Source organism: Anser cygnoides, chromosome Z (genome assembly GCF_040182565.1).
Source record: "Anser cygnoides isolate HZ-2024a breed goose chromosome Z, Taihu_goose_T2T_genome, whole genome shotgun sequence".
Taxonomy (NCBI): domain Eukaryota; kingdom Metazoa; phylum Chordata; class Aves; order Anseriformes; family Anatidae; genus Anser; species Anser cygnoides.
The window spans coordinates 73,837,732-73,850,535 of record NC_089912.1 but is presented as its reverse complement, the minus strand read 5'-3'; the positions used below and the strand labels follow the sequence as shown (position 1 = coordinate 73,850,535).

Sequence of the window (12,804 nt, the reverse complement as noted above, 5' to 3'; positions counted from 1 at the left end):
TATTGGCAAATACTTATCCTTTCAGAGAGGTTATTAGTACAAAGTTGTTGGAACAGCATAAAACATGTAGACTACATCTGAATTAGGAAAACAACAACAACAACAACAACAACAACAGTTTTTTCACTCACAGCATTTAATAGAAGACATTCACTTTGAAACTATGAAACCTTCCCTGCTGGCAGAAAATCATGTATTACTTTTACCAAATCTACGAGGCATGGAAAACTGATTACTCTCTTACCTTCCTGCTGCCATCATATTCACACCTTGAGCTGCAGAATTTTAGTGATTCTGCACTTAGCTCTGAGGACAATGCATTTATGCTTAGTTTTGTATTCCAGAAGAGAGAGTGTGTAGGACATTGGGGCACATCTATAGGGTCTAGATACAGGTTTGTATACAAAGAAGAAAGAGGTAACTCATAGTGAAAAAACAGTTCTTTGTGTTTCTGTAGGTATGTTCCAGTATTTTATTTGAAACCCGTGTAGATGAGAACCTCTTATAGAAGTGATGCTTTGAAACTGGGGCAGCTCTAGCTCATCTGGTAAAAGATATCCCTAAAAATATATGTATATATTTTAGGGATATTTTATATATATATAATACATATACATATATAATACATATATAATGTTATGTATATATATATAACAAAACAATATATATATATATATATATATAAATCAAACCGTGTGTTTCAAAGAAAAAATAGGAAGATAACCTGTTAACATGATGAAATTGGCTTTTTGTTTACATGATTGTCCTAGGATTATGGACAATGTGCTTTTATTGATGAATTCAGTCATGAAGTACAGATCTTGATTCCACAGTGCTCTTCCTTGCTGTTAGGAAATCAAACATTTCGGGAAACATGTGTTTGATTCTTTACTATGCCAAGTTTCCTTTTGCAGCACTGATGAGGATTAGCGATCTTGTTAAGGCTCCTTCATTCGCCAGACAAATTTGCACCTGAGCCCCAGTCAGCACTATCAAACCTGTCACAATTACCTCTGGTAAGATCCCAGACCCATTAGCCAAATTTAGCTGATTACCTTCAGAGGTTCAGAAATCTTGCTCTTGTTCCTTGTTAGAAAATAATAATTTTCAAACCCACTCAAAAATTTTTGGAACTGTACCAGCATCACTTAGAAAAATGTCTTATCTCTCTTAGATGGCATTATGAGAAGAGCAATACAAGGGCATTTTCAGACTGAAGTACCTCCACAGCCTGGCTGTTGGGGAAGAATCTCAGACAAAGCAGTTGTGGTGTGCATCTCAGTATCTCTTCTTAGAGCTGCTTCACTTTGTATAAATAAATAAAGCTTTGAGCCACAGAGATACTGATCATTTGCAGGGCTAGGAGGGTAAAAGCTTCCTCTTTATTGTGTATCCATATCAGAAGAACTTCAGCAGAAAAAAAAATTGAGAGACCAGCCTTGAAAATAGTAAACAACCCTGCATTTAGGATGCTTGTACAGGAAGTGGGAAAATGTAGTAAAAAAATTTTAGCCCTGTTTGTTCCAAGAGAGTTGCATAATAACCAGGCTGTTAGCTATTTTAGGGTAAGATTTTATATTATTGCATTTCAGGAACAAACAAACAAACAAACTTTGAACCAGTTAGGTGTCACCCTTCTGTAGAGCAGAATATATAGATAGTTGTTGGTGTTTTTTGTTTGTTTGGTTGGTTTTAAATCTCAAAAATTTTATGTTGTGGAAAAAAAAGTTTCCCATCACTTTTAATTTGGATCTGTACTCATGGAAGGAGAAAATAAAGTGTTGGGCAATCTTCCTCAATACACGAGCTCCAGAATGAGGTAGACGAATAATTACAGTAATGTATCTTTCCTTCACCTTTTATTTATTACCCTGCTTTTGATCTCTTTTACTTCATCTACCTAAAAGTTAGAAGCAGAGATCATCAGTTAATATGAAAGAGTGTGGCACCACTTAAATCAATGTTAAACATTTGGCTCAGGGCTTTAACTAAAAGAAAATATAAGGGGAAAAAAATCATTCTGTGGGTTTCAGGGAAATGAACTGTTAATGAATATTGTGAAAGAGCTGAAATTTGCTGTAAGGGAAAGACTGACACAGTGTTTGTCGAGTTTTCAACTTGACGCATGGAGGAGCAGGTTGAGCTGTCTTGTGGTTTTGCTGGATGACGTTTATCCGTTGCATACCTATCATCCAAAACAAACCCTCTCCCAGCCTGGCCTTTTCGCGGCAGCAGTAACAGTGACTGTTACTTACAATGTCAGCTAGAGGGCTGGTAGACTCTGGGATAATTTCCTGAGACAATATGACACAGAAATGTAGCAGAAAGAATGACTTACTCATTGTCCAGTGTAAAGAAACTGCATGACTAACATAGTTCATTCAGTTTAAACCGTAAGTTTCTTACTGATGACACAAACGTAATAAAAGTTTTGTGCATCTGACTTTCAGAGGATTATTTGTGTTCCTCCACAAAAGCAAATAATCAAATGGATGGGAACAGTATTTGCTTAGTAAACAGCATAAATAGGAAGTGAGGTTATGTTTTAAAAATCATGGGAGAGGACCCACAGGCTTGAAGGCTTTGCACCACCTGTTATATAAATGAGATCTAATCCTGAATGAGGCTCATGAGCACTACTTTTAGAACATTTTAATATATTATCAAGCAATGACACTAAAACAAAAGAGATAAAAACATTCAAGATAACAGTAAAGGTTCTGTTAGAATTGGAGTTTTATAGAAGACAGGAGGTGCAATAGATGACCTGCAGATGTTAGTAAGGGTCTGATTTAGCACATACTCATTCACCAAGAGTATCCATTCAGACAGGAACTTCAGGTTTTTCTATTATCTTTAGTAGTGCACCGGAGTCCACTGATACGAAGCATACTGCTAGCCCGAATGCTTATTCAGACATCACTTGACCCAAGAGAGAAGCTTTATGAACAAAATAAATATTGAAGTTAAAGAGATACATTGCATGTTTTCTTGGTTAGTTGAAGAGTGCAGAAGCGTAACGCTTTGTCCCATGTAAATACAGCCCAGCTAATGGCATGTGAAGGGAATGAGAACAGTTTCATTAAAGGAAAGGTGGAAAATTGATCCCTGCTACTGCCCTTTCTGATGCTTTCAGCAGTGAAGCTGAATGAAGTTGCACCTTCTCCTAATTCCCAATTTGCTTTGCTGAAAAGAGAGAAGGCTTCCTGCTGCCTAACTGACGCAAGACTTGGAGGTTTCCTTTCTCTTACATCTCCAGGGCCCCACAATGACCTGATAAAGACTGGTCTCCAGCTGCTCTCCTTTGCCATCAGTTCATTTAGTTTATCTTATCAATACTGTGCAAATCTGTTTCAAATTAGAATTAACACTAGGAACACACTAGGATATTTTTGGGGTGTTTTCCTTAGAAAAAGGGAAGTATTAACTTCTGAAATCATTAACTGCTGTTAGCTAAGTCTAGAAGTGAGGTGGTGATTTGTTAAATTCATTTAGTGCAACATGAAAATGGACAACTATAAAGGACACTTATTAACACTTTCTTTTAAGAAAAATAGTCTAATTTGAGCATACTTCTTGTTAGATGCCAGAGACTAGATGGAAAAGAGCCAATATGAATGCCTCAGTTCTTAGAAAGCTTTCACTCAGCTTTCCCATTTTATCAGACACCAGGAATTCTATTGATGTTTCTTTGGCAAAGTCCAGCTGAAACTTTTTCTAAACTTGGGCATCTATAAGTTTTAATATTGTGTTAGCTCAGGCTGCACCATTAGGTGTTGTTAAGTTCAAAACTCAAATCAACCAGGAGACACAAAAGCTTAGGAAAACAAACTGCTAGTTCTGGTACTTACAGATATCTTTATTTTTATTTTATTCTGTGGTAATTTCTGAATAGGCATTTGTAAAGTTTTTGAGGAACTTTCCTTTGAAAAACAAACAGGGATCCTGAAATTCTTTCGCAGATGGAATTCCCAGTTTACAAATTTCCTCTCAGTCTGAAAAAGTTTCAATTGGTAATAAAAATTTTATGACAAAACAGAGTTTCTGGGTCTTGCAGTTATTGGCATCTCAGACAAAACCATCAGTAATCTGCTTAAAAGTGAAGTCTGTGGTTTCTAATGGCTTATACGAGCTGTTGGTTTTGTTTGTTTTTTAAAAAACTCAAGCATTTTTGTGTGTGTGTGTGTGTGTGTGTGTGTTTTCTGATCATATGTTCTAAGAAAGTAGGAAATCAAAATTGTTAGTAGGTCTTTTTAACACTAAAGTTCTCCATACACAAATTTAGTGATTTGTATTTCTTGTTACTTTCATCCAAGTGCCGAGCATATATAACAGCTGAGCTCTTCAGCAAAATGCTGATGGGGACAATGTAATGTCCTTTGATCTCTTCTAGTAGGATCAGACACTACTATAGAACAGCAAACATGAAAGTGTAACTATTTGAACCACCAACTTTTTGCCAAAATGGCTTTTATTTTCTTGACTGTTAATTTAATTTTGTTCTACTTTGAAAATGTGTGACTCCTCTCATGCTGAAAGAACAGCAGTATCCTACTCAGATACCAAATATTTTACATCTGCAGGGGAAACTTATCTTCAGGATACATCCTAGCACCTAGAATTTTGTATGATATAAATAGGATATCAAAGCAGCTTGAACAATGAACCCAGTATTGGACTCCTTGTCCAAGAGTCTCAGAATCTAACCAACTACAACTGTTTGGAAAAATAAAAGGTTTTAAAAGGTACATGCTTTTCCTCAAAATGCAGGTTGTTCATAAAAAGAAAGTGATAAAAATGTAAGCAGATGACATTTTGCTGTAGTACTACTTGAAAACCTCAGACAAACTTTCCTCTTTTTCTTTATTTTGAACAAAGTTGGTTGCTTTACAGGAGAATTTACTTCTTTTGCCAGTGAACAAATGAGGTCCTTCTGGCAGGTTCTTATGGACAGCGAAGAACTGTAGGAATGTACTCGACCTACTAGCAGGAACCTGCTGATCCTTTGCCAAAAGCAGCCAGAAGGGAGAAGAGCATTGGGTAGGAATGTGTGGTAGCAGAAGTTTGTTTGACCTTATGGGATTTTTGATAAGAGTAAAGAGCTGCAACAAACATTCACACTGCAAACATTTTGACCCATTGTGTCATTAAAGCAGTAAATCATTTAAATATGCTGCATGTATTGAACCTATGTTTTTCTGCTTGTCTTCAACGGAAGAATGTTTTTCTGATAGTCTGCTGTACTACTGTGGCATTGCAAGACTATTCAGATGAATTTGCAAATACTTAATGCAGGCATACTTCTAGACTTCACAACAATTTATATCTGTATGAGTGACTTCATTCCAGAGCGTCTTCCAAGAAGTAGACCAAATATTTAATAGAAAAAAAAAGGGGGGGAACACCATAGAGGAGCCACCAAAAGTAACACCCCATGTAGTGAAACTACACTACATAGTGAGAGTCTAATTATGTAGTTCTTCCAAATTTTTAGGAGTCAGTGCCTTAATTACTCTGAACTAACTAAAATTGATCTGTTTCAAGAGACTGGTAACTTCTTCCTAGATGTCCACAGCCTTTCTGTTATCTGGTTTTGTAAGAGTGTAAGTATGTTGCTCCTACCTTTGTCCCTGAAATATGCATATGTAAGTTATAAAGAGATTGTTATATGGCATACATAGAGTTCTCTGAGACCATGAGAGAAATACAAAATGTTGGTTAGCGAGCCATTTTTTCCCCCTGTGAAAATAGTAGTGTGCTTCCTTTAGGTCCTCATTTGATGTGTGTTTTGTATCTGTATTTCTCTATATGGTCATTTTTTTAAATATACATATAATATAGAAATAATTTAATATTTTGACAAGTTGTGCATAACTGGACTTTAACATTTTGCTCCTAATATTTCATGGAAGTTACAGCATTTTCTGTTCAGGGAGATAGGATGGTTTCCATAGCCTAAGGCTAAAGCTAGTGACATGGTGTAAAGCAGTTTATTGGGAAAGCCCTACTGATCATCACAGTCTGAAAGAAGACTAGTCCTGGTCATCAACACACAGTCTGTCCATGCATGAGGCCACTAACTGGTATAAAGGATTTTTCTTCACTAGAATGGAAACTTGGAGAGATTCCTGGCACGGAAGAAAGTGAGCGTTCAGAGTGGAACCATCAAAAAAGCTTTTGAGAAAACCGCTGCAGCTGAGTAGTCTACCCAGACGCTCACTCCAAAATCTGGTCAAGAGTATTTTGTTTTGCTTATGATTGGGGGGGGGGGGGGTAGGAAATATTACCAGATTTCTAGATGCTAAACAAAAATATCCTTCATAATTTCATTTTATCAACAGTATGAGATGTGAACAGTCCACAAAGAAAGCCTTTTGAGTCACAATACTTATTTCTCAGTAATACCTAAATAATTTTTTTTCAGTTGTGAAATGGGTGACTAAGAAAATGGATGCAGTTTCTGTGCTGAATCAATGTTAATATGGCTATGTATAGTAGAAGGTGCCAACGTTGACTACAGTGTTGAAGTCACTTGAATATATAAGCCATCAGTTAAGTTAAGTACTAGCATCCTCATTTACAGAAAATAATAATAGTAATTTGAGCCACAGAAGATTTTTTGAAATGCTGTAGTATTAAGAGAAACTGCAGCTCTTGGCCCACTGATTCTGTTGCTCCAAACTTCAATCTTATGCTACGCGGAAAATCGTGAAGGTGGTCAGAAAACTCAGAAGATGACCAGGGTCTGAGTCTCACAGTAGATATTCAGCTCGTCTTTATTTAGAGTAGCCTAGGGGTTTCCAGAGCTTCTTCCACTTGCCAGCATCCTCAAAAGACAATACACATGTTGAGCCCATCTGGAGCATAGCACTGCTTTTCTGTGACCATATCTTGCCTCCAAGGCACTCCCATTTTAAGGCAACACAGTGGCCAGAGCCCTGCACTGTGTGCTTGCTGAGTCAACTCTTTTCTAGGCTCTTCGCATCACACAGTCTTGACTGATTAGACAACAATGAAGAACCTGTACTTACCTTTTCCTTCTGCTGTGCTAAAATTGCTTGAAGTACTGAAAAGGTTAGTGTAAGTACACTTCGTAGAAAAGAATAGTATTGCTTTTTGTCCTCTAGGAATACTAGGACACTGTATAAGAAAATCACGACAAACCATTTAATTAAGAGGACATAATTCCTAATTATTGTAATATGGTAATTTTCCCCTTTGAAATTTTTCAACAAAAGTTGTTCCCAAAGAAGGGTGCAGATAAAAGCACAGCTATTTCTGGTGTTTCATTAGGAGCTGTGCTAAGAATCAAGTATTTTACAAAAACAGTCAGTAGAACATCCTTTAAAAAAAAAAAACAAAAAACTTGTGCAGTATCAAATGCTTATGTCTGAGCTTTTTCATCTTGCTAGCCTTTGATTTTTTTATTTATTTTTTCTATGTACCACACTGAAAGCTACATGTGGTGGGATTGTTTGTATTAATCTGTGAACTGTGAAGAGAATGTTTGCTGTCACTTCCTTTTTTTCGAAAAGCATACAAGAAGCAGCATGCAAATTTTTAAAACAACTGGTGTTAAACGCTGCTGTTAAGCCCTAATAAGTTATAAAAAAGAACTTTTTAAATGTCAAAAAAACTCTGATTTACAAAAGTTAAAGCTTGGTCTGGTGCTTATGCCAGAAAACTGATCAGTGCATGAGTCCTAGTTGGGAATTTCAGGGTGCTACTCTAGAGATAAGACGGAGGTCAGAAACAGTGTTGTGAGGCAGTCACAACTGCATGGCTGATATATATATGTGTATGTATATATATTAGTGCAGTGGTGATGAGGTGTTATACTTGGAAACCTGTTAACCTAGACAACATTTTCCACCACTTTGTGTAACAACAGTGTGGGCCACAATTATAGCTTCAGGACTGTTTAGAAAAGCTTCCCTTATAGTTCTCCTCTTCAGAACTGCTGGAGCAGCGGGGGATGTTTGCTTGATGAGGACTTTGTCATTGTTTAGAGTTCCTTTGATTTCCATTTAAGTTTAAGGAGCTAACCTGATGGTTCTGCAATCTGAGAGCTTGTGCTGAGTCCAGCAGGTCTTTCTGGTGGTATTTAGGCAAACATTGGCCATCAGAAGTTTCCTAAGTCAGATTGGGCAGCTGGGGTCCTCACTGCACCCCATTCCCATTCTTGAATGTGGGAGTCAGCAACAGGAGGATGGAACTTGCTTGTGGGTGATGTATTCTGTTCTCTAATGTGTGCTAAGATATACTGGGAAGGTGGGTAGGAGGTAAAGATTTGGAAATGTAAGGTGCTGTTGGAAGTATAAATCATTGCTACATGGATAACAAGAAGTTCAAGTTTGAAAATAACAGAGTGTTTTGTTACTTTTACCTAAATATGGCATCCTGCAAGTTTATTTTGTTGTTTTCATACTTCTCGGAAAAATCTCACACTTTTAGTTGTAAAGTATTAGAAAGGATGATGCTTAGTTTTGAAGAAAAACATGAGTTTCCCAATACCTGATTTTCAAGAACTGCTGAAGGGCAGGCTGCAGGCTAGCAACAACACAGCATTGCACAGATTCATTTTACCTCACTTCATTATGCGTGTTATCCGCGATGAAATCATTGTAAAGGTCATCAGATAACTATGCATATGTTAACCTCCTCTTCTGCTTCATCAAAAGCATTTAACACAACATACTATTACAAACATATTATAAACAAAGTGATTTCTATTTCTAGTATGTATCTCGATGGAATCTACAGTATGAGGTCAATACCAGCCACCTCCAAGAATTAGCTGCAGTTGCCACTCTTTAAAAATAATGTACGAAGCTAGTGAGCTGTGATGCCTGCTGCATTACAGCAGGCCACAGATTCTCTTCTGATGGCTAAATAGTCTGGGAAATCCTGACTTTATTTACCAGGGGATTTTTGGGGGGATCAGATACAGTGTGCATAGTAAGCATGACATGTTTGAAACACAGTATCTACAATTCAGTGAGAATCAGTTTTGGTGACTGCCTTTAAGTGTTGTGTTTGTTGAGGTGACAGATTAATCCTGATGTGGGCAAGCACTGCAACATTTCCTTTAAGCACTTTTGCCAATTAATCTCAATCCAAAATTGTTCTTGGTTTTTGCCTTCTGCCAAATGGAAATGGACATTATTCAAAATTCTAGAGTGTTTTTGAACTAGTCCATAATTATACAAGGTTTAACAGCTTTGAGGGAACCCAAAGGTCTGGAGCATGTGCTCTGAAATGTAAAAAAATATGAATCTGGTATCCTGGATGTTGAACAGTAAAGCACTGAGCTATTTGGCACTAGCCCATGCTGGAATTTATTACTGTAAAAGGAGTTTTAGTTAATTTGCTTACCTGATTTTTTGTGTCTGATATTTTGAAAAAAAAAAAAAAAGAAAGAAAAAGTTATTTTTGTGTGGAACAAGTCGATGGAGATGTTTTAGATGGGAATAACAAGCCCACTGAACAAACATTTCTCTACTGCGGAGTTACATTTGCATGTAACTGATCCAGAACCATGCGTGCCAGGAGTTTCAAAACTTGATGTTTCAGATACAGTGCGTGCGAAGACAGCATGCCTGGGCTAAAACGCACCCAGCTCTCAGTTCAGTGCAGAGCAGCATTTTCCCTAGATATATTTAAGAAAAAAGAAAAAAGAAAAAAAAAAAAAAAAAAAAAGGCTGTGTAGGGGAGATTGCACCCCTAGACACTGGATTATTTTTCTGTAATTAGTTGCATACCGACAGATCTCCTGCAGCTGATAAGGGAACATCTTTCCCTGCGTGCGGGTCACTTCTGCAAGGTTTAGGCCAGGCACCGTAGGGCAATCGTGATCGAAACGTTACCGAGGGTCCGTTTCGCGCGTGGAGTCCCTGTCCAAAACTTTCACCATCCTTTTTTTTTTCACTTAGGGCCAACGTGCGTTAGATAAGAGTATCTAACTCTTTGTGTGCACACACACGCACGGATACACGCGGGCTGCGAGGCTGGAGCAAATATCCCTGCAGTACCTGAGCCCTGGCAGCTGGCTGCTCCGGCCAGGCGCCCTTTTGGGACGGGGCCGGGGCGGGGGTCCCCTCGGGCAGCCGGGTCCCGTCGGCGGACCGAGGAAAACAGGAAGCGGCGCTGATTCAGAGCCCTGCCTGCGCCTCCCCGCCGCCGGGCCGGGGGCCGGGGCTGCGGCCGGGGGCTGCCTCCGTGCCGGGACGGGGCGGGACGGGGCGGGACGGGGCGGCCGCTGAGCGGCCGCGGAGCTCCGCGCACGGCCCCGGGAGGCGGTGCTGCGGGCGGCACACGCGTCCCCGGCGCGATACGGGGCGGAGCGGGGAAGTTTGTGCTCTCTGCCCGGCTCACGCCGCTGCCGCCGGCCGCAGCGCAGCGGGGGCTCCGGGCCCCGAGGGGGAGCGGAGCCGGGCGGCGGCCGTGGCAATATGAAGGAGCAGCATCCATGTGCCGGCACCGGGCAGCGGGGAGCGGGCGGCCGCGGCAGGATGGGCGCGCTGCAGCTCGCTGTTAGCCCCGTGAAGCGCTTGAGGACTGAGTACGCCTTTCCCTATCTCTTCGCAGAGGAGGCCTACCAAAAGCTGGCCAGTGAGACCCTGGAGGAACTGGACTGGTGCCTGGACCAGCTGGAGACCCTGCAGACCAGGCACTCCGTCAGCGAAATGGCCTCGAACAAGGTAGGAGCCCGCGCCCGACGCATGCCCGCGGAGCGGGGATGGGGACGCCTCGGTCCGCGGTCCTGGTCCCGGTTCTGGTCCCGGTTCCAGGGGTAGCCGGCGTGTCCCCGGCCGTGGGACGGCGGCACCGGGTCGGCGGAGCCCCGGGGCTGAGCGCCAGGGGGATGCGCTGCCCGCCGGGGGGATGCGCTGCCCGAGCGGCTGGGAGGCGCTCCGCGGGCGGAGAGGGAGCCTGCTGGTGCTCCCCAAGGGCTAGCGTTGGTCATTTTAAACAGGCAGCTCTGTTCAGACCGCGGGGACAAATTGTGAAAGTGATGCGGGCGTTTGAACTTGGAAAGTTACTCCTTTTCGCTGTGCGTTCCAATGTCTAAACCAGAAGAGACTGTTCCTGACTGCTGGTGATGTTCAACTGCTTGTTCTTCTCACACGCATCCCACTATGAGCAAGGGCTCTTTCCTAGAGAAGCATGTAGAAAGCAGTGGTGTGAAGAGGCAGCAAAAGTAGTTCTCAATTCCAGGAGTGATACAGACTTAATTGTATTTGTCAGCGGTAAGGCTGCCAGTTTTCCTAAGACAGTTTGGTAGGGATGAACACGCTCAACTGGTGTGCAGTTATAACAGTCATGATAGATACTGAGACCCAGAGGTGTGTTGCCGAGACCAAGTGCACCTGCCTTCATCAAATTTCAGATTATCTAGGGAACGTGTGCTGGGCTCCGCTGTGACTGGAAACTTTGTTTGTTTGTTTTGCAGTTTCAAGAGTTTCCGTGTACAACATTCATGCATACACTTTCTTTCATGATTTTGGTTTATGAGCAGCATGTAGCTGCTACATTTCTGGTGTTAATTTCTGAAGCCAAGTTAATAAGCCTGCTGTCTTGCTTCAGAATGTATTTTTTGCATTTGTCATCAACAGATATTCCAAGTATTTGGGGAGCTACATGTACAATAAGATAGAAGAAGGTTTTAATTATAGCAAATAAATGGGCTGTTTCTTGCCTCACTTACGTCTGTAAAAGCCGCTCATGATCTGTAGTTTAGCAGCTATATTTTACAGCCCTTTTAGTTGCAATTAGGATTTTTGAAAGTCAAAAAAAAAATGTTGAGAGTATTTTGTCTCCGCTTATGCCTTTTTTAAATTCTGCTGCTTTGTTTTGATTGCCCTTACCAAACATCTGCTATTTTTTCTTGTCTGCTTTTGAGCTTATGCTCAACTCAGCCTATGGGTAAGATGTGGATTGTTCGCACTCTAGTGTGGTTTTGTCCTGTAATAAAACCAGTTTATTTCTTTGTCATGCCTTGTGCTTTTCAAGTCTTTGGAGACTCTTGGCAGCAATTAAATCTCCATTATTAAGAGTTACCTGCTTGGCACTGCCCTATTCTCAGAACCATTTTCAGATTTTATTGCCAGTTGAAAGATCTAATTATTCAGGACATACTGGGTATGTGCCATCAAGATACAAAGTCAAGAGTTTCAGAGTTCATTTCAGCACTTTGAATCTAGTGGTAAAATTTACATTATTTTCAAAGGGAGTAAGGTCAGACCCATGCCTGGGGCCTGATCTTGCCTTACCGACAAGTTTGAACACCTGTCAATTCCCCTATTTGTAGTGTCCCCATCACCATTGTTTCACAAGACCACAGATAGACCTCAGGTATTTATTTGTTACCTCCCTAAAACTGACATTTGGTATATTTTACAAACAATGAAGAATAAGATAAAACCAATTATGAATCAATTCTACTCAAGTTCTCCCATATATACTCACATTTTTGTTAAAAGAGGGCCTATTTTTAATATACAACATGATGACTGCTTCATATTTTTAAGAAAATACAAGGGTGCTACATCTAACACTGTTTTGCTTGTATTTGTTTGAACTACTTAGAGAGTTGTTTGCTGTAGATTACAGGATAAATACTCTTCATGTGTATTTATTCAAATGAAAAGGAAAAAGTGATTCAGAGAAAGTTTGTCATCTTGTAATTTCAAACGTAACATCATGCGGACCACACAGTAATCCTAGTTGTCAGAGTTAATGTGAAGGTCAGTAAGAATGATGCTGAGTTTTACATCAAAATTGGAATTTGGTATTACAGCAGTG

The 12,804-nt window shown here is 40.3% G+C and overlaps 1 protein-coding gene across 7 annotated transcripts in view; it reads left to right on the top strand.

Annotated features, from left to right (window-relative positions):
* Positions 1–12,804, top strand: part of PDE4D (phosphodiesterase 4D) — a 562,124-nt gene that overhangs the window by 491,778 nt on the left and 57,542 nt on the right. For all 7 annotated transcript variants that reach the window (XM_066989073.1, XM_066989072.1, XM_066989074.1 and 4 more), the window contains one exon: positions 10,588–10,700. In XM_066989073.1, coding sequence (XP_066845174.1) covers positions 10,588–10,700 — 113 coding nt within the window. The remainder of the gene's footprint in view (positions 1–10,587; positions 10,701–12,804) is intronic.